The sequence below is a fragment of the Cnephaeus nilssonii genome (genome assembly GCF_951640355.1).
Source record: "Cnephaeus nilssonii genome assembly, chromosome: 5".
Taxonomy (NCBI): Eukaryota; Metazoa; Chordata; class Mammalia; order Chiroptera; family Vespertilionidae; genus Cnephaeus; species Cnephaeus nilssonii.
Window position 1 is genome coordinate 78,907,510 of NC_137076.1, and position 21,937 is coordinate 78,929,446.

Consider the following 21,937-nt stretch of genomic DNA (forward strand, 5'->3'; position numbering starts at 1 on the left):
AGGTCAAGTACCAGTCTCCCCTTTCCTCAAGCCCCCATCAGACTGTGGAGCAGACCAATAACACAAGCAGGTACTCAACAAATACTGTGGTGGACTAAGGACCCTCCCTTCTAAGCTGCTGTGACAGATCCCAGGCAGTATCCCAGGAATGGCTGGAGCTTGCCCAGATACAGATCCACAGCCTCACATAAGCTATTTTTTCTTCTTTTTCCAACTCCATGTCAAGTACACAGAGAGGCTGAGAAACTTGCCTAAGGTCACACAGCAGTTGGTGGTAGAGTTGATATGTCTCCTGATCACTGGTCTGTGCTCCTCTGTCTGTAAAATCTCAAGTTCTGTATAAATTCACAATGTGTGAAAATGGAAAAAGAGCCAAGTTTTAAGTCAAAATGTTTAATCATGATCCAAGAGGCTGGGAGGACTTTGGGGCAGTAGCAGGAGGAAATCAAGGCCTAAATACTCCAGCTCCTGATGCTCAAATGCTCTGTAGGATTCCAGGGCAGGACAGGCAGCAGGTTCCCATCCTCCATTCAGATGAGGAAACAAGCGAGCAGGATTCTTGCTTTGCCCTTCCTAACAATGGGGACTGTGTTTCTAAGCTGCCTCAGAACACCCAGCCCTGACTACCTGGAGAATGCAATGGACACTGATTTGTTAAACCCTGATCATCCTGGTAGGAAGGGATCGGGAGGGAGCTTAGTAGAGCCAGTCACCACCAGAGGATATGGCTAAACCATGGTGACCAATTCCTAAGGAGGGGTGGCCTGAGTCAGCAGTGGAGGGAATGAGAACTTAGCCAGTCAGCTTCCATTGTGTGAATGTGCAGTGGTGGGGGTGTCAGGGTGGTCATGTGTACTGCGCCTCCTTCTGGATGCTGTCCTTTCCTCACTTCTTGCAGGCGGCAGGTCAGGCTGGGTGTAGTAGAGGGGAAGAGGGCCCCCAGGGATGTCCAGCTATCAGAAACTTGGGAGCAGAATCAAGGTAAGTGTGTAGGAGAAAAGAGAGGGCATCCAGAGCTGTGGCCTCAAGGCAAGGTTTTTGTTCTGTGGAAGAAATGCAATGGAGTTACCTCTATCCCCTTCACCACCTCGGCCTCAGTCAAGGCCTGTCCCCTTCACCTAAGGGGTCCATTAGAGGTCTAGAGTATTTGTGATAACAAGGAGGTTACCCGCTTCATCCCCCCAGTCTGCCTAGTCTGGGATTCTCCAGATGATTCAGTAAAGGTATGAGGAGTGTAATAGAGGAGGCCCTACCTGGCGTTCCATCACAGGTAAGGTAGAGTATGACCAGTCCTGGGAGAAGAGCTGGCTGTGCAAACGCATCTTAACTGCTATAGCCTCCACTGAGGAGAAAAGAGAAGATAGTTTAGAAGCGGACAGTTGTTGGCTCTTTAGGCTCCCAAGGAAGGAAATGGAATATCTCTGGGACCTGGGATATAGGAGGGTAGAAGTGAGGAAAGGACAGCATCAAGAAAGAGGTGTAGTGTCCCTGGGGCCCAGACGGGTTGAACAGGAAGCTTGGAGGTCACTCAGGGAGCAGGAGAAGGAAGAAAGGCCCAGGCTGGGGGATGTAAACCTGTTCTGAGGAGGGGGCTGCTTGGTCTGCAGGAGATAGACAGCGCGGACCCTTTTCCTCTCCCTGGGTCCAGATGGCCTGGCCACTGAGGAGGGAGCAGAGGTAGCACACTTACTGAGGCAGGGGTTGTGGGAAAAAGACTCTTCCAACCGCTCACACTCCTCCTGCAGATTGCCACTGCCTCGGCAGGTACAGCTTAAGGCAACACTGGCATTGACGTTGCTGATGAAGTTGGGGGTCATGGCAGTTCCTGGGGGGTAAAGAGGGGATTGTCAGAGCCTAGGCCAACTCCAACTTCAGTTCCCACCCGCTCTCATCAGTCTCAGGAGCACTCCATCTGGGTTCAGTAGCCAGAGCATTCTCACCCCAAGGCCAACCTATATCCCCTAGCCTCACCAATCATCCCCATGTATGCTTGCAGACATCTGGACTGTTCTGTAGCACAGGTCCCTAGGATGTCCATGGGATGACAATGGGTCTGAAAATCAGCCAGGCGTGATCTGGAAGAAAGAAAATTCAAGAGTTTCCTTTAAGGACCTGGCCTGCAGCCAGATCTTTAGCTGCCCCTTTAGCTGACATGCCCATCTTCATGACAAATCCTCCTCTGCCTTCAGAGCCTGGCCCAGTGAAGTCTGCTCCTGTCACAGTTAAATGCACTATCACCCCAGTCCCCACAGCATATCACTCTGAATTTGGGCTCCACAATCCCTAGTTATGAGATCTCAGGCAGCTTCTTTAACCTCAGTTTCCTCAACTGTAAATAGAGATTATGGATTTTGTGAGGATGAAATAAGCATTTAGCATAATGCCATAATAACACTTATTAAGTGTTTAATAAACCTTAGATGTTACTATTGTTTTTAAAAAATATTTTATTGATTTTTTTATAGAGAGGAAGGGAGAGGGATAGGAAGCTAGAAACATCGATGAGAGAGAAACATCGATCAGCTACCTCCTGCACACCACCCACTGAGGATGTGCCCGCAACCAATGTACGTGCCCTCGACCAGAATCGAACCTGGGACCTTTCAGTCCGCAGGCTGACATTCTATCCACTGAGCCAAACCAGTTTCGGCTAGATGTTATTATTAACATTCATCCTACAATAGGTAAAACTTCATCTTCAGATGATGGAATTATGAGTATGTTTTTCTGTATAAATTTCTGCAGTTTTCCTTATATTTTGCTTTGTGTTAGGTGGTGGCTTACTTCTCTGTCATCCCCACTCAAATGCAAACTCCTTGAAGAAAGGAATGATATCTTTATCATCTAGGCCAGCACTTGTTATGTATCAGTACTAGCTACCAGCACAATAACAGGCAGTATGGCAGAGAAGTTAGGAGCACAGACTCTAGGCCAGACTTCATTCCCTGACTTACTACCTGGGTGAACTTGACCATGTCCTTTAACCTTTCTCTGCTGTGGCTTCTTCTTTTGTAAACTGAGGCTGATAAAAAAACAACAACAACAACAAAAAAAACCAGCATCTATCTTACAGAGCTCTTGTTAGGTTTAGATAAGTTAATTAATACATGGTAAGTATTAAAACAGTGCCTAGCCCATAGTCAGTACTCAGTAAGTGTTAATATTATAATTATTGAGAGCTCTGACTGTAATATTTTGCAGAAGAGGAAAGTGGGACTCAGAGGCTAAACAATTTGCCCAAGGTTACAGAGAAGTAAGTGGTAGAATCAGGTTGCAAAACAAGGTTTGATGTGACTCCATTGTCAACAAATGTCACTTGAATGGATGATAACTACATTTTGGTGAGTGTTTTCCTGACAAGGCAGAGGAAAGCCAGATCAGAATTTGGCTAAATAATACGTACCAAACACCTTTCAAATCTCCATACCCTTTGATTCGGTAATGGTACTTGTAGCAACACATCCTAATCAATAATTAGATTTGTGTACAAAGATTAATAAATAAGAGTGATACTTATGCAGCATTATTTAGAAAACATCCTAAATATCCAACAGTAAAGAATGATTAAATAAAATATGAGGCATCCATAAAATGGAATAAGATGTAGGCTCTTAAAAATCAAGTGGTGCCCTGGCTGGTTTGGCTCAGTGGATAGAGCATCAGACTGTAGACTGAAGGGTCCTGGGTTCGATTCTGGTCAAGGACATATGCCTGGGTTGCAGGCTCAATCCACAGTGGGGAGCTTTGCAGGAGGCAGCTGATCAGTGGTTCTCTCTCATCATTGATGTTTCTATTTCTCTCTCCCTCTTCCTTCCTCTCTGAAATCAATAAAAATATATATATTTTTAAAAATCAAGTGGTTTCCCTGGCCGGTTTGGCTCAGTAGTTAGAGTGTCGGCCAGAGGTTCATTTCTGGTCAAGGGCAATACCTCGGTTGCAGGTTCAAACCCGGGCCCTGGTCTGGGAGAGTGCAGAAGGCAACCAATGTGTCTTTCTCACATAGTTGTTTCTCTCTCTCTCTCTCTCTCTCTCTCTCTCTCTCTCTCTCTCTCTCTCTTTCTCTCTCCCCCTCCTTTCCTCCCTCCCTTTTACTCTCTCAAAAAATCAATGGAAAAAACATCCTGGGGTGAGGATTAACAAAACAAAAAAAAGAAAAAAACAAGTTGTCAAAGGACAGTAAATGACAAAATAAGCACCACCATTTATTGAACACTTACTTTGCACCAGCAGGTTAAGCACTGTACATAAATTATGTACTTTAACTCTCACCAAACTCCTATAAGTTACTATTTCAGTTTTTACAGAGGTAAACCTGGATTAGGTGGAAACCTGGGTTAGGTGATGGAATTTTAGGTAAAATGATTGGCTCAAGGTCACACAGACACACAACTTAAATTTAGATCTGTCTGACTTCAGAGCCTGTCTTCACCACTATCCCATGCTGCCTCCACCAGAAAATGCTCATAAGATATGTACCATAAATGAGAAGGAGATACAAGATATAAATATATTCCCAGAATATCAATTTTTGTTTACCTATATACAAGAAGGACTAGAAGGAAATGCTCCCCAAAGTATGGCAGATTAGCTTCAGGTGATGGATTCTGAGTGGTATTTTTATACTTTTTTTATATTTTCTCAAGTTTTTACACAAATAAAATACGATATATTCTTTTTGAGAAACGAGTTTCATAAAATTTTGAAGGATAGCTCCATTGTGAAGTTAGTCCACAGCCCCCGGGGGGTCAGACCCAGCACCGCCCAAAGGCAGCCTGGAGGGAATGGTGCACACTGTGTCCATAGACCCTGCCCACCCGCGCCCGGCCCCACACCTGCACAGCCGGTCCGAGTGGCAGAGGCGCCGCAGCTCCAGGCAGTTGGGGGTCCCAGGCGGCAGCGCGCAGCTGGGGGCGATGGTGTTGCGCCTGCGCTGCCCGCAGCCCAGGTCAGAAGGCGCACAGGGGCACAGCAGCAGGCCCTGCGCGTGGGGCTCCGAGGCCTTCTCGAAGAAAGCACGGAGCTGCTGGAGGCAGGTGGGGCGCCGGCAGTGGGGCCCCGAGGAGCAGGCCTCCCCATAGGCCATGCGCAGCCGGTCACACTTGTCATTAAGAGTGCACAGCATGGCGAACTTCAGGCAGAGGTCCGAGTCTGTGGAAAGAGCCGCACCAAGTCACCAGTCCTCCTGCAAACCCAGCTTCCCTAGGAATCCTTGCAACCCTCTGACTTAACAAGCATGGTAGTGGGGGTAGGAAGAAAGGGAGGACTGCCCAGAGTAAGCTACTCTCCTACTCCTCAGCTTGGCCAGGGAAAAAAAACCCACATACTGTACATCTAAAGCTCATTTATCTAGAATTCAAGTAGCCAGAAAGCTCAAATAGCCAAAACCCTTTCCTCAATCTTATGTATCGAATGAGATCTCATTCCCAAAGTGAACCTGAGGGAGGAAAGCATAGAAGGAAGAAACATGGGGGAAATAAGCTAGAGACCCTACAACAATCTAAAGCACTTTCTGACCCTAGCTGGTTTGCTCAGTGGTTACAGCCTTGTTGGCTTGCAGGCAGGTAGCTAGGTTGCAGGCTTGATCCGCCGGCCCCTGCGGGAGGCAACCAATCCATGTGTCTCTCTCACATCGATGTTTCTCTCTCTGTCTCTTCTCCTCCCTTCCACTCTCTCTAAAATCAATGGAAAAAATACCCTCTGGTGAGGATTAATAAAGCACTTTCTGAACTGTCCAACAAATGCAACCAAATTCTACTTAGGATTTTTGTTTTGTTTTACATCTACCTATTCTTCTCAGTCACCTGCTTTTCTTACATTGGTTGATGCATGCATAAAAGTTTCCCATTTTCTTGAGTCTTGGGAAATTACAGTGATATTCCAATTAATAGAATATCCTAGCAATCAGAACAATGGAGTAACTGGAACAGGGAAATTCCTGGATTCCGTGTAACTAAGAGTTTATGTATAAATCTCTTTGCTTTTCTCTCAAAATTCGAATATATAGGACTATACAACAAAACTCCCATCTTTCTCAAAAAGAGAGTGGATGTGTGTGTATTCCCTTCCAATGAACACGACAGCTTCACTTTCCTGAAAAACATGCATCATAGTCCTTGCCAGTCAGATGGCTCCCCACCCTGAGAAACCCCTGAGGAGTCACACTCTCTAACCACTTTCCCTGCCCATCCCATTAAAATGGTTGAAAACAAGCACTTTCCTAGTCTTCAGAGACAAAAAAGCTACTTAAAAAGAATTTTGGGGTTTTTTTTTTTAGAGAGAAAGAGGAAGGAAGAGAAAGATGGGTTTGTTGTTCCACTTATTTATGCATTCATTGGTTGATTCTTATATGTGTCCTGGCCACACCGTGGCATATCGGGACGATGCTCTAACCAACTGAGCTACCCAGCCAGGGCAAAAAACCACGTTTGTGGCTACCTCGAATGAGGGTAAATAATCCATCTCAGCACATTTTTTTCTGGGTCTGCGGCCACTTCCACAAACCCTTTGCAGAAACCCACCTTTTGGAACCAAGGAGCCCTAATGGGCTCACTTCGAATGCCTCCCTGATAACTATTGCTTTTTTATGACTCTTGTGAGGCCAGACTACGCCCTAGAACTCAGGCTTCCACCCTGCACAATGCTGCTTTAGTTACCTGGCAGGTGAGGACTCTTCCCTTGCAAGCTCCCAGCTTGTGTTCCCCACCAGGACCCAGGCCCAGCCCCCACACTGTAGTCTCTGCTTGCCTCCACACCTGGCTTGAGGATGCTCAGTTTGCTGATATCCATTTTCCAGGGCTTTCTGGTCACTGTGTCTTCATAGGGGGAGACGTCCAGATCATAGTCACCTAGAGACAAGGTGGGGAGCACCAGAGTCCTGAGGACCAGGCGGGGGATGGAAGCAGGAGGGGCCGAGGCTGCTGAGTCAGACCTCAAAGCCCTGTGGAGAAAAGGAAAATTCAGTCTCTTCCTAACTAGCTGTAAGCTGTGCAGAAGAGAGAAAAAGCAGGGCCATGAATAAACTAGGTTTATTAAGAATAAGAATAGTAAAGGTACCATGTTGAGCACATTGTGTGCTGGACACTATAGTCTAAGTGACACTCTATATATACAGGGTGGGGTCCCCCTAAATATATACACACTTTTAATCCATTATTAATTCCAATGGGTTAAATCTGAAAAGAAACATCAATTGAGCTATCAGCTGTTAAAGTGTGTATACATTTTTGGGGGACATCCTGTACATATATTCTATATATATTTGATCTCCTAAGAAGCCTTTGGGTAGGTAAGAAGAAACAGGATAAGAGAAGTTAAGTCACTTGCTCAGGCTCACATAAGCTAAAAAGTGGAGCTGGGATTTCAAACCTAGACTAGCTGATTGCAGAATCTCTGCTCCTAAGCACTAGACATATTTCTGAGAGTCCATGAGCAGGCAACAGTACTCTGTCTTGTTTTCTCTTCCTATTGAAGAAGGGGCAGTGGTAGACTCTGTTCCAGGCCTGACCACTTGGCTATGGAAGCACTGCATGCTGAGGAGATGGAAGTGAGGCCAGGTCCCAAAGTGAACCTGAGGGAGAAAAGCATAGATGGAAGAAACAATGATCTCGAAGGAAACACGTCTCTCACAGTACCCCCATGGGGCTGTGGGCTCCTTAAGGGGGCTTACTGGGTTTTATCCAATCATTGCATAGTTCATATACATGGTAGGTACTCAATAAATGTTGGTTAATAAATCTTGCTGGAAGAGAGATGAGCTTGCAGGTTTGACACCCAATAAACCTCTATGAATGCATCTTTAGGAAATGAGGAATATGGATGATGTCAGCTAAACAGGAGAGGACAGTTTGAATACATGGAAAGACCTCATGCTTCTAAGGGGAAAAGGGAGGCAAAAGGATCCAAGGAAAGTCTCAGGGGAAGTTCTGAAACAGAAGGATTAAGATGAGGAGTGAAAAGCAGGAATCAGAGAGTGTGATAAATTGTATTACTGTTTCCATTTATTTGCTACCCACCCTGTGGGAAGATTATAGATCCCCACCTGTCGCCATGTAACATTCAGACCCCTACCCCACTGCCAGGCTTGGCCATGTGATTTGCTTTGGCCTGTGCATTGTGAGATGAAGTTTCATAAATCACATCCATCTGAGCAAAAGTTTTAAGAACCATTTCCTGGTTCTGCTGTTGCTCTCTTACCTCTATCAGCCTGTATCCCTGAATAAAGAAGACAGGTAGAGCAACTCATGGAAGCCTGCAGCAGGTGTGTAACATGAGCAAGAAATATATTTTTGTTGTTGAAAGCCAGAGATTTTGAGGTTGGTTAGTTGTTACTGCAGCACAACCTAGCAAAGTCTTACTAAAAATGCAATTGGTAAGAAGTGGAGTGCTGCAGGAACAACAACAAAAGTCTAATATATGGCATTGACTTTGGGACTGAACAGGGTGGTGAACTTGGAAGAAAGATGACATACTAATGAACTCATACTTTAAGGGGAGAAGCTGAGAAACAGAAGGTTAGTAGTATGTCTTCATTGCTATTGGCTGCATTTGGCAAGGAACTCGAAGGAAGATATAAGCTCAGAAAAGAACTGGCCAGTTTGCAAATAGAAAAGAAACAGAAAAGGGAGAATCCAGGAATTCCAGGACTTACAGGATTAAGAGTTGCAACTGCTTCTCATATTCAAATGGTAAAAGATAAAACTGAAAAATGCTTTGAGTGCCCTAGCCCAGTGGTCGGCAAACTCATTAGTCAACAGAGCCAAATATCAATAGCACAACGATTGAAATTTCTTTTGAGAGCCAAATTTTTTAAACTTAAACTTCTTCTAATGCCACTTCTTCAAAATAGACTCCCCCAGGCCGTGGTATTTTGTGGAAGAGCCACACTCAAGGGGCCAAAGAGCTGCATGTGGCTCGCGAGCTGCGGTTTACCTACCACTGCCCTAGCCGGTTTGGCTCGGTGGATAGAGTGTTGGCCTGCAGACTGAAGGGTCCCAGGTTCGACCTCGGTCAAGGGCACATGCCCAGGTTTCGAGCTCAATCCCCAGTGGGGGCGTGCAGGAGGCAGCCAATCAATGATTCTCTCTCATCATTGATGTCTCTCTCTCTTTCTCCCTCTCCCTTCCCCTCTGAAATCAATAAAAAAATATATATATATATATATAAGAAAAATGCTTTGAGTAATAGAGTCTGTTATAACTCAGCCTTGGAGCAAAAACCAAATCAAGTTTGTGGTTATCATGCCCTTTGTGGAGATCTCTCATTGATTGAGATGGTATCCTAAATCCTGCCAGTTGGACAAATGGAACTTAGGGAAAAAAGAATAAGGTAATTGCTCTCCCACAGAAGCCTGATAAGGGCAAGGTATCTCTAATTCAGTCTAGAAAGAGATGGAGGTCTTGAAAATAATTATAGGAAAGGCCACTACTGGCACAGGAGGTGACAGAAATCAAAGTATAAAAAGAAATTATATTTTGAAAGAGTTGAACTACTAAGAGTCACCAATTTGGATTAAAAGAGACTGTGCCTATTTGAGACTTAAAATGCCCCAACATTCCTCAGATAAGAAGCAGGCTGAGAATGCTGCTCAGTCGGGTTCTCTCTCCAGCCCTTTTCAGATGTGACCAAAGAAAACACAGCAGGTCTTTGAATTATGTCATTTAGTTCTACGTTCTTTCATTATAACGTTGGTGAGGGGAAAAAAATTGATTCCCCACAGAGCAACGGTCTGTGTGGAGTTTGCACATCTCCCCATGTCTGCATGGGTTTTCTCTAGGCACTCCAGTTTCCTCCCCGCCTCGCAAATATGCGCATGTTAGGTGAACCAGCCTGTGGACATTGTCTCATCTGAGTGAGTGTGGCTGTGGGTATGAGTGGCCCTTTGACAGAAGGGCCTCCTGTCCAGGGTGGGTTCCCACCTTGCACCCTGAGCTGCCAAGATAGGCTCTGGTCACCCACGACCCTGAACTGGAATAAATTTTCTTACTTGTTTTTATTAGTCTTTCTTACATGTGTGCATAGCTCACATTTATTTCAATGGTTAATATCAGAAATGTTTGGGTCTTTATTTAGAAGTTTGGGGATGTTTTGAGGCCAGAAATATGCCATAGGAACTTAACTCTTGTTTATGTCAATTAGCCTCTGAGAAAATTGGTTTCATTCTATGTCGCTTCACTTAAAGTCGAAGTTTCCAAGAATCTATCGATGATATTAAGTGAGGACTTACTGTAACAGGAAAGGAAGGACCTCCCAGAGAGCTAGAGGACAATGAATAGAGCAACTCTCCCATGGAGCAAGAACAACCCCAGTTCCCCAGGAAGATGGCCCTGTGACATTTGTCTAGCAGGACTTCAGAGTCTCTATGAATCAATGTCTGCTGCATGACTCCTATCCCTCTTCTTTCTTACTGACAACGCTTGTTCTGATTTTCCTGCCCCTGTTCCATTATTATGCATTGAGTATATATGGGAGGCAGATGACTTGTCTTTTTAGTCCATAATTTTCTGAATCAAGAGGAGCCATACTCAGACCTGATATAGAAATAATCACAAGATCCTGGACTTTAAGCCTGATGTCATGCTTGGATAAAACTCTTAGGGCATCTTCCTAAGATGTGTATAAGTATATTTTGCTTGTGGAAGAGAGGAAAATGAATATTTTGACCAAGTGGTGGACTATGGAGACTATTATTATTTCCAGTTAACTTTGCCCTCACTGTAAGATTATATATCCTCACTTATTGGCATGTGATTTTCAATGTCTCCCTGTGATGTCAGGCGTGCCTGCCATGTGATTAACTTTATCAATGAAATGTGAGCAGAAGTATTTTATATATAACATCTGAGCAGGAGCTTTTAAAGCCATCACATGGTCCTGCCATTGTTCATTTCCCTTTGCTATAAGAAGGGAACATCCCAGATAGAGGCTGTAACTTCAGCCTGGATCCCAAAATGAAGGGAACACATGGAACAGCCAACATGGAACATGAGTAAGAACTAAACCTTTGTTACTACGGCATGGTCCAGTAAAAACTGACTAACACAGAGTCAGAGGAAGCTCTTCTCTTTGGCTCCTCAAACACATTCTCTCTTTTACCATCTCCTGCCTGGAATGAGTATCCTTTCTGTTGAAGGCTGGACCAGCACACTGCCTCCCAGTCTCTGAATTTATGGATTACATTGTATTTGGAGCTTGTTTATGGGTTAAGACCATTTTCCTCTACCTCCTCTCCAAACTCTTCTGTTCCAGCAGCTCCTCAGGTTGGACCTCAGCCTGGTTCAGGCCTCTGCCAAGAGGCAGCTACATGTTGTCAGGTAAGAAAGTGGGAAGTGAGACGGTAATGTTGGGAGACCCAAAAGGATACTGCCAATTCCTCCCTCCACTTCTTACTGATGTCACATCCCTCTCAGAATCTACCAAGTGGCTCATATACTGAAGGATTAAAAAGCAACCCCCTAGAGCCATCTTCTCTAGCTTAGTCCACTCTAGGATGGGGACCTCACCAAGGCTGCGGGCAGGGTGAACAGTCCAGTAGATGTCCAGGCAGGCAGTTTGGTTCTTCATGCGCCGGTGACATGTGCAACTCATCAGAGAGCTGTTCCTGAGGTGCTGTGCTGCCTCCAAGCAGTCCAAAGAAACTGAAGGCTCCTCTGCTGGTGACGGGGTGCTTACACTAGAAGTGCAGGAACTCAGGTGGTGGTAAGCAGCATTGCAAGTGGGATTGGCCTGGCATTTCCTCCTGGCCTGGATACAGCTGTTCATGAGCCGGCCCTCTGTGGGGAGGGGGTCCCCTGTGGAGGGAGAGATACCAGGTGAGGCTCACATAAGTCAGAGTAGCTGCCTGGGAGTACCAAGTCCTCGGGTAAGGTGGGGAAATTCAGGTGAAGCTCTGGGCAGGAAAGTATTGGGTGGCACAAAAGGCCTTCAGAAATAAATGTGGGGAGAAGACAGCCCAGCAGAAGTAGAGAATAGATCAGGCCCAGTAAGAGGTGGGAGTCTGAAGAAAGGCTGCTCAGCCTCCTGAGAGGGGAAGGAGGACAGATGTTTAAACATAATCCTGTCAGGCATAGGGAGGGCAGCTCTGGGCAGAGCTATGTCATGGGTAGGACTAGCATCATAACCAGAGAGTTGAGAATGGGTAAAGGACATGCTAAATGAGAGTTAGCAATAATTCTGAGTCACTTAAAATATCTTATAGTGGAAACTGGTTGAGGTTAGGATGGGGAGCTTTTGCTGACTCTGTCACTGACTCAGGAATACCAACATTGGTTACAGTGAGCTCTGGAGGAAGCCCCTGCATTCTGGAACTTAGGGTCCCTATCAAGGGATAACAGAACATCATCATACCCCGATTTTCAAGGCAAAATATCTAGGAGTATTCTTAATTCTTCTTTCCTTCACAACCTATCTTCAATCCAATAAACCCTGTCAACTCCACAACATATCTGGAGTCTGTCCACTTCTCTCCACAGCAATTACTACCTCCTTTGCTCTAGTCAACATTAAATCTTGTCTGAACTACTGCCGAGACTTCTTATTGGTCTCCCTGACTCAATCTTCCACATTCATTCTCCTAAACCACTCACCCACCCTTTCCAGCTTTATTGAGATTTAATTGATATATAACACTAGTGTGTTTTAGGTGTACAATGTGATTTGATACACATATATACTGTGAAGTGATTACAATAAGGTTAACATATCCTTCACCTCACACAATTACTCTTTTGTTGTTGCAGCCATCTCTTTTTAATGAAAATTTTAAGTTGGATTTTTACTGAAGTAAAATTCATGCAACATAAAATTAACCATCTTAAAGGGTACAATTAAGTGGCATTTAAATTCATGATTAGTCTAACCATCACCTCCATCTAATTTCAGTATTTCTATCACCTCAAAAGGAAACCCACACCCATTAATTACACCATTCTACCTTGCTCCTAGTCTCTGGCAACCACTAAACTGCTTTCTGTCTCTACAGATTTTCCTAGATATTTTATGTAAATGGGATGAAATATTTAATCTCTTATATCTGGCTTCTTTCACCTAACACCCTGTTTTTGAGGTTCATCCACATTGTAGCATGTATTACTACTTCATTCTTTTATATGGATGAATAATACTTCATTGTATGGATATATGACATTTTGTTTATCCATACATCAGTTGATGGACATTTGGGTTGTTTCCTTTTGGTTACTTTGAATAGCACTGCTGTAAACATTCCTGTACAAGTATTTGCTTGAACTTGTATTCAGTTCTTTGGGGTGTATACCTAGGAGTGGATAGCTGGATCATATGGTAATTCTATATTTAACTTTTTGGGAAACTGCCAAATTATTTTCCATAGTGGCTGCACCATTTTACATTCCCACTAGTAATATACAAGGGTTCCAATTTCTCCATATACTTGCCAACTCTTGCTATTTTTTTTTTTTTTAAATAGCTATCCTAATGTGGATGAAGTGGTTTCTATTGTGGTTTTCATTTGCATTTCCCTAATAACTAATGATGTTGACTGACCATATTTTCATTGTAGCCATTTGTATATCATGTTTGGTAATAAAATTTTTATTGAAGCACAACATACAGAAAAGCGCATAAAAAAAGTACAGTTTAATGAATTTCAAACGGAATACACCTGTGTGATCAGACCCCAGGTAAAGGACCAGAACATTACCAGTATCCCAGAAGCCCTCTGCCAGTCATCATCCCTTCAAGGAAACCAGCATCTTCATTTCTTTTTAAATAAGAACATTTGTGGGGGTTTAAAATATATTTTTATTGATTTCAGAGAGGAAGGGAGAGGGAGAGAGAGATAGAAACATCAATGGTGAGAAAGAATCATTGATCGGCTGCCTCCTGCACACCCCACACGGGAATCAAGACTGCAACCCAGGTATGTGCCCTAACTGGGAATCAAACCGGCAACCACTTGGTACATTAGATGATGCTCAACCAACTGAACCACACCAGCCAGGACCAGTTTGCAGTTTAAATGTCATCTCAGAAAGGCCATCCACGACCAACCAATGTAAAATAACCCCCTAGCTATTCTAACATATTGTTACTTCAATTCTCTGCATAGCACTTATCACCACTTGATTTTTTTTTATTATCTCTCCCTCTAGAATTCCATGTTGATCTTTTTTGTTGTTGTTGTTAATCCTCACCCTCAGATATTTTCTCCATTGATTTTCAGACAGAGTGGGAAGGAGGGAGGAGGGGGTGGAGTGAGAGAGAGAGAAACATTGACATGAGAGAGACACATTGGTTGCCTCCCGCACACACCCCAACTGGGTTTAGGGATCAAACCCACAACTGAGGTAAGTGCCCTTGACCGGGAATTGAACCTGAGACCCTTTGGTCCGAGGATGATGCTCCAACCACTGAGCCACACTGGCCAGGGCTTACATGTTTATCTTAACACTACTCTATCACCAGTGCTTATTCTTTGTGAGTTCCTACTGTCTATATATATAAAAGGCTGGCCAATATGCTAAGTGTCTGACCGTCTGGGTAATGTCACATAGCAATGCCCGGCTTCCTCTCCCTAGCAACTAGCCTCCTTGCAGTTTCTTCAGCCCAGAAACATCCAAGTGGAAACATTTTACACTGTAACCAAATATTTGTGCAGTGTTTTCGTTTTCCCGTGCCTCATCTCTTTTTATTTTTTTTTATTTATTTTTTATTTATTTATTTATTTTTAATTTCTTTATTGATTAAGGTGTCACATATTTGTCCTCATCCCCCCATTCCCATCCCACACCCCTCCCCTTGGATGCCCCAACCCTCTGTTGAACTTAAGCATTGGTTAGGCTCATATGCATGCACACAAGACCTTTGGTTGAACTCTCCCCCCTCCCCTCACCCTCCCCTATCCTCCCTCTGAGGCCCGATAGTCCGATCGATGCCTCCTTGTTTCTGGTTCTGTTCTTGTTCATCAGTCTATGTTGTTCATCATTTCCCCTAGATGAGCGAAATCATGTGTCCCTAGAGATATACTTATAAGAATTGAATGTGCGACGAGCAATAATAGTTATGCTGACAGGCAAATGAATCAGTCTGTAGTGAGTTTCTTTCTGGACCAACAGTTCTTTTGAGACCCAATATCAATGTCCACCAGTTCCCTATGAGTACATGTTGGCACTGACCCCTCAGCTCTGGATGGTGGACAAATGGTGGTAATGCAGGTCCGACTCCCTCTGGTTTGGTCTCGGCCGGACCCAGGGGCACTGCTTCACCCGGATCCAGGGGCCCACGGCCTCACCCGGACCCGGGGCCAGGCTCACCCGGATCCAGGGGCCCACGGCCTCACCCGGACCCGGGACCCAGGCTCACCCGGATCCAGGGGCCCACGGCCTCACCCGGACCCGGGACCCGGGCTCACCCGGATCCAGGGGCCCACGGCCTCACCCGGACCCGGGACCCAGGCTCACCCAGATCCAGGGGCCCACGGCCTCACCCGGACCCGAGGCCAGGCTCACCCGGATCCAGGGGCCCACGGCCTCACCCGGACCCGGGGCCAGGCTCACCCGGATCCAGGGGCCCACGGCCTCACCCGGACCCGGGACCCAGGCTCACCCGGATCCAGGGACCCAGGCTCACCCAGATCCAGGGGCCCACAGCCTCACCCAGACCCGGGGCCAGGCTCACCCGGATCCAGGGGCCCACGGCCTCACCCGGACCCGGGGCCAGGCTCACCCGGATCCAGGGGCCCGCGGCCTCACCCGGACCCGGGGCCAGGCTCACCCGGATCCAGGGGCCCGCGGCCTCACCCGGACCCGGGGCCAGGCTCACCCGGATCCAGGGGCCCGCGGCCTCACCCGGACCCGGGGCCAGGCTCACCCGGATCCAGGGGCCCGCGGCCTCACCCGGACCCGGGGCCAGGCTCACCCGGATCCAGGGGCCCGCAGCCTCACCCGGACCCGGGGCCAGGCTCACCCGGATCCAGGGGCCCGCGGCCTCACCCGGACCCGGGACCCAGGCTCACCCGGATCCAGGGGCCCGCGGCCTCACCCGGACCCGGGACCCAGGCTCACCCGGATCCAGGGGCCCACGGCCACACCCGGACCCGGGGCCAGGCTCGCCCGGATCCAGGGGCCCACGGCCTCACCCAGACCCGGGACCCAGGCTGCCCGGATCCAGGGGCCCACGGCCTCACCCAGACCCGGGACCCAGGCTCACCCGGATCCAGGGACCCAGGCTCACCCGGATCCAGGGGCCCACGGCCTCACCCGGACCCGGGGCCAGGCTCACCCGTGCCTCATCTCATTTGATCCTCAAAGAAGTCCTGAAGTAGGAAGATAAGAGACGTGGTGGAATCCTATTTTCTTTTCATTAGCCAGAAAATGGAGATTTAGAAAGCTTAGAAATTTGACCTGACTGAAAAGAAGAAACGATGGACCTTGAAAATGACTTCAGGTTTTCTCACTGCGCAGAATATAGTCAAACACTGCGCAGTTAAATGTTTTACCCTTTGTTCTCCTTGCATGATCTACAATAATAATCTGCTTCATGTTGATATTTACTGCTGTGTTGCTGACAAGTACCTGAAATAGAATTTGGAGTGCTTCACTGGGCTGGAAAAAGTTTAGCTACATCAGAAAGCAGGTCTAATTAAGCAAGTTTATCTATATATGTAAGAGGCTAAGTTGACTCACTCATGCGCAATACATATAAAGCTCTCACTGGTGTAATCACACGCCTGTGTTTCCATCTGTCATTGTTGATCGTGAATTTGGTTGACACTTCTATTATAGAGAAAGGGCGAATAGCAATATTAAAATATTTCTTCTAATTAATTTCCTTTCAATGTGCACGAATTTGTGCACCGGGCCTCTAGTTTAAGAAATAATCAGATAACAGAGACAGTCTGTGAGCCACCTCTATAACTTTCTGGGTCCCTTCCCTCTACTTACAATCAGAATCTCAAAATTAGGAGGGGCCTCAGAGTTTAATTAGTCCAACTTCCTCTTCCAATCATATGAAAATCATTTAATTACTTATTAAAATGCAAATTTCTGAGCCCCATCCCAGAATTACTGAATCAGAATCTCTAGTGATAAAGCCTGGGAATCTGAATTTTTTCTAATTTTTTTATCCTCATCCGAGAATATGTTTATTGACTTTTAGAGAGAGGAACAGAAAGAGAGGGAGAAACATCGATTGATTGCCATCATACCCATCCCAACTGGAATCGAATCTACACTTCAGTATATCCCTTGACAGGGAATCAAACCCAATCCCCTAGCCCCTGGAAAAAAACACCCGCAACCTTTTGATGTAGGAGACAACACTCCAACCAACTGAGCAACCTGGCCAGGGTGGGAATCCAAATTTTAGCAAGTTCACTGGAAAGTAATATGCACCTTATAGCTTAAGAATTGGTGCTATATCCAGTGCATAAAAATATTACTGATTTTCCTTTGGCTTAAACCTTCAATATGCCTCAGCATGACACTGTTAGTCTTTTTATTTAAAATTTCAATATTTTGTTCATCATGGATTTTTTTTGGCGTTTTTATTTTTTTAAATATTGCATTGAAATATTCTTTATCTTCACTACTGAGTTTCTGGGCACCCCCTTCACTCACCTCACTTTAGTCCCAGCCCTATATAGGACCATTTAATTTACTTTTTGGATCTTAGTTTCACAGATGAAGGGATTGAATTAAACCAGAATTTCTCAATGGAGGAGTGGAAGAAGAGAGAAGTTAGGCCTCTTTTAGTGGTATATCAAAATTTTCAAAGAAATGTGTAGTTCAAAAAAAACATATTTGATCATTTTATATGTGGAAGATGAAAAAACAGCTTTTTAAGTTTCAAAATATATTTAAGAAAGGCACGAGATTTTTATCTTTACCAAAAGTGGGACCTGAATTTAAATAGCCTGAGAAATGCTGAATGTTCTGGTAGGTACCCAGTAATTGTTTGCTGAAAGAAATATAGCAGGTCCAAGTCTCATTGCTTCAACTGGACTAAATATCGAGTTGTAACAATTTTCAAAAGTAAACATCTCTGATTCCTTAGCTGATAGTTCACCAAGTTTGGGCAATGGTGCATTTAGGGACATTGAAGCTCAACAGAGGGTGGGGGCAAGGTGTTCAGTGTTTACCCTTGATCCTCACATGCAGCCATACTGTTAGGGTTAGTGAAATTTCCTGGGCAGTCAAATCATATTAGTGATTTCTTACTGCCCTGATTTACTAATGGTCAGTTTGGACAAACTAGTCCTTTCCCTCCTTCCTTCCATATCTGCCTTGCAGCCAAGATTGCAATTCTCTATACTCACCTTGTGGACAGAGGTCACCAGTCCATGTGCGGTCCCTGCCTCAGTATTCCCTCCACTCAGGCTCTGGGCAGGAACCCCGAAATGAGATTCCAAGCACCCATCCCACACAAAGGCCCTGGGATCCCAAGCTGCCCTTCCTTAGGGCAATGGCATGGTTCTAAAACCAGGCCTTGATCTACACATTCCACAAAACACCTATTGCGTATCTATAATAGGGAAAGGCACTGTGTTGATAGATTGCAGGGAAAGGCCATTTTGCCCAAGAGCCAGTTTTCTCCTCTAATTAAAATAATAACAGAAAGTACATCTTTAAGGGGCGTCGGTTGGTGGTGAGCAATATTCTCAGCAATACAACTAAATAACGATGTTAGCAGCAGTTTACAACCCTAGTTTGTGACAAGTCACTTCTAACCAAAACTTCTCATCATCTGTACCTAGTGTCCACTTCCCCAGTCCTTGCAGGGGATGGAAGAGATGATGCCCACGTGGAGCAAATGGAGTTTCCCCACCAGCCAGAGATGGTGTTGTGGAAGTTGTGGTTGTTCCGTGACGGCGCAAATGTACCACAAAAGAGGAAGAGGAGAACCGGCGCTAGCAGATGCCTGGGTGTTCTGGTCATTGCATGCAACTCAATCTACAACAGTTCAGACCCTTTATTAGGCATGGGACCCAGCCCCTTCCTGGCCCCCTGGGGACCACCTCTAGTTCCCCAGGCTCGGAGGAACCGATACCCGGGACAGGTGGCGGTGCCGTGAGAGTCCTCTCTGGGCAGTGCTGACAGCGCTCCACCTACACACTCCCCTTCTCTCTCCTCCTCCTAACACTCTGGCCGGGAGGGTCCTGTAAGGCACAGGGGACACTCACCGGCTCCGAGCAGCGGCAGCAGCAGTAGGACAGACAGCGCCGATAGCAGGTTCGCGCGGCGCGCCATGGCCACGGTGCGGTGCGCGGGGCGGCGTTCGCCCCTGGGCTGCTCTGCCGGTGCCGGCGCCACGCTCCCTTCACTCCTCGCACTGGAGCTCAGGGAGCTGGGGGCCCCTCGCCGGCGCCTCCCACCGCTGTCTCCCGCCCCTCCCCGCGCGCAAGGCGCCAACTCTCCCACCAGGGTCCTGGGCGCCGCCCTCCAACTCCGAAGCGGACAAACGCGCCTCTTCTTTCTCCGGACGGAGAAAACGCTGGGGTGGGAGCAGCGGGCGAGTGCCCTGGGAGCGGGAGCGGGAGGGGCGTGGAAGATCGTGGAGATATTGGGGAAGCTGCCGCTGAGACTCACCATCTGGGGGGTTCCCAATAGCTATCCCAAAAAAGCACCATTTCTCACCACCACCCCCTACTACCACCAAGGAATAACGAACACAAATGAAATCTTGTAACAAAACTTGAACACACCAGCACTAGGACATTTGCATTTCTAGTATATTTTTCTTAGAATTTGCACATCTATGATTTCATTTTTCCCTCATTAAGTATCTTCAAGGATAAGATTCGGTCATTGTTTTTAACCCCAAGATTCTGCAAAGATGGGTCCCGGACAGGGAGCAGATCTGGTCCCAGATCCCAGGATCTTTGCCAGACTAGACTCTTTCAGCCCTCTCAGAGTCATGAGGGAGGATGGAAGGATTAAACCCCTCTCAGGCTAAATAGCAGAGATTTCCCTGGAAGAAAGACAAGATCACTGAGGAAGGTGGCTGGAGAGACCATTTAGGTGCCTCATCACTTTCAGATGATGTTTCAGAGAGCAAGCTGCTCTCCCAAGATTAAGCAGCGAGGTAGTAACAGCTGTGCCAGAGCCCAGGATTTCCATCTATAGATGCAAAGGTACTCATTGGCCTAGGGTGGATTCCCACCTGCTCCCAGCACAAATATAGAGGCAGAAGGACCTGATGACTGAGAACTAAGCAGTGCTTCAAGAGAAAAAGAGGGTGATGAAAGGAAGTAGAGGGTTTCATCCTCTAACCCTCTAACCAAGCCGTCTCACTGCCACAGTCCACCTGGCGAAGGGCCAGAAAGGAGGGTACTGAGCAGCACAACATAAACCTCTGAGATTTATTGGCTGCTGCTTCTGAATATGGCCATCCTGCTGTGGCCTCTGGGGGGCATTTGCCAATGTAATCAGCACAGAAAGAGAGTCATTCCAGCCAGGGGTGTAAATCACCCTTCACAAAGCTAGGAGAGAGACATGTGGCCCTAGATAAGGAGAGAGACTGATGTGGCCTCTTGTGCCCTTTCCTCCCTTCTCCTGCCCAGGGGGAGCTGGTTCCTGAGCTGTAATGCACTTTAAATGGAGTTTGTGCTTCTTTTTAATCTATATCTGCCTTGCCAGTCTTACAGAATTGTGAAAGTGAACATCTGGCTACTCAGCTTTTGTACAAGGCCTGTTTTCCCTCAGGGTGGCCTACCTTTAATGTACCTTTCCCAAGCCCTCCCCTCCATTAAGGTTAGAAAACTGTAGCTGGGGAGCCTATTATAGCCCCCACTCTGGCAACAGTCTCAGAACAGAATTTACAAAACAAAAGGTAACAATTTTAGGCCGGGACCTACAAATCAACAAAGATGTGGTGTGGTCAAGGGGCATCACCTCTGCTGTCCCTCTCCTTCAGCAATAAAGCCAAATCAAGTTGGGGGTAGGGGGGTAGGTTGGGAAAAGGCATTTGTTCGGGGTGCCTACTGAAAGCGTCTCCTCAATGCTATCCCCATGGAATAGACCAGGAAGGCAGGAACAAGGTCAAACAGGTGGGCTAAGAGCAATGCCCAGTTCTACCTGCAAGAGGCCAGGCTTTTTGTGAGAGTAAATGAGATGCCTGGAGCATATTTCTGGGCACCGGTGGGGCTGGGGTGGTGGTGGAGAGCCTGACACCATTGGGCCTTTAATGAGGACTGATAACCAAACTAGGGGAGGGTTGAGGAAGCCTCTACAAATAAATGTGACTCCAAGACTAATATTAAACACTCTTCTAGCATACCCTTCTCCCCACCAAACATGTCCTCTGTGACTGCCAACACCTGCTAAAGAGCATTGCCGTTGGGAACCCTGTGGATAATGACAAATGAGACAGTCCTTTCTACAAAGATGATGTTACTCAGCCATCATTCAATCCAGTATCTTTTGAGACAGATTATGGGTCCAGCTTTGTGCCAGATGCAAAAATTATTCAGACACAAACCCTGCCCTGGGAGGAATTGCAACCCACTGATTGGGGCTCCAAGGTCCAAAGACCCTGTACTTTAACTCCACTTTCACTTATAATCTTGGTTTTCTGCTTTCTATCAAGTCCTCTCTCACTCACTATTAAGCTTTAATTCCTGCTGATATCCTAACCCAGGATATTAGCAATATAGTGAATAGCTAAGAGCACAAGCTTTACAGACTGCCTAGGTTCAAATGACATTTCTAACACATGCTGGGTGACTTGAGCAGTCATTTGATTTTTCTGTGCTTCAGTTTTTTCATCTGTAAAATTAATAACAGTATCTACTTCATATGTGTAACAATTCTGAGGATTAAATAGTATATATTGAATAAAAGGTTTAACACAGTGCCTGACACATACCAAGCACTGAGTAAAGTGGTATCATCCTGCCCTAGCTGGTTTGCTCAGTGGATAGAGCGTTGGCCTGTGGACTTAAGGGTCCTGGGTTCGATTCCAGTCA

General features: G+C 46.2%; 1 protein-coding gene across 1 annotated transcript; it reads right to left on the bottom strand.

The window, feature by feature from the left end:
- Window positions 1-469: 469 nt before the first annotated feature.
- On the bottom strand, window positions 470-19,325 carry GFRA3 (GDNF family receptor alpha 3). The gene is made up of 8 exons (XM_079773372.1): window positions 19,154-19,325; window positions 11,499-11,786; window positions 6,753-6,845; window positions 4,833-5,148; window positions 1,972-2,075; window positions 1,691-1,825; window positions 1,254-1,342; window positions 470-1,043 (listed from the first exon to the last, which is right to left on the bottom strand). The coding sequence occupies exons 1-8, from the start codon at window positions 19,218-19,220 to the stop codon at window positions 957-959; spliced, it is 1,179 nt and encodes a 392-aa protein (XP_079629498.1). The 5' UTR covers window positions 19,221-19,325; the 3' UTR covers window positions 470-956.
- Window positions 19,326-21,937: the final 2,612 nt, after the last annotated feature.

Excerpts from the sequence above, each read along its gene's own strand:
- GFRA3 (XM_079773372.1), bottom strand. The coding sequence starts at position 19,220 with ATGGCGCGCCGCGCGAACCTGCTATCGGCGCTGTCTGTCCTACTGCTG. Across the intron at positions 6,846-11,498 it reads TCACCCTGCCCGCAGCCTTG|GTGACTATGATCTGGACGTC; the intron begins GTGAGGTCCCCA and ends CCTTGTCTCTAG. Across the intron at positions 5,149-6,752 it reads ACTGAGCATCCTCAAGCCAG|ACTCGGACCTCTGCCTGAAG; the intron begins GTGTGGAGGCAA and ends CTCTTTCCACAG.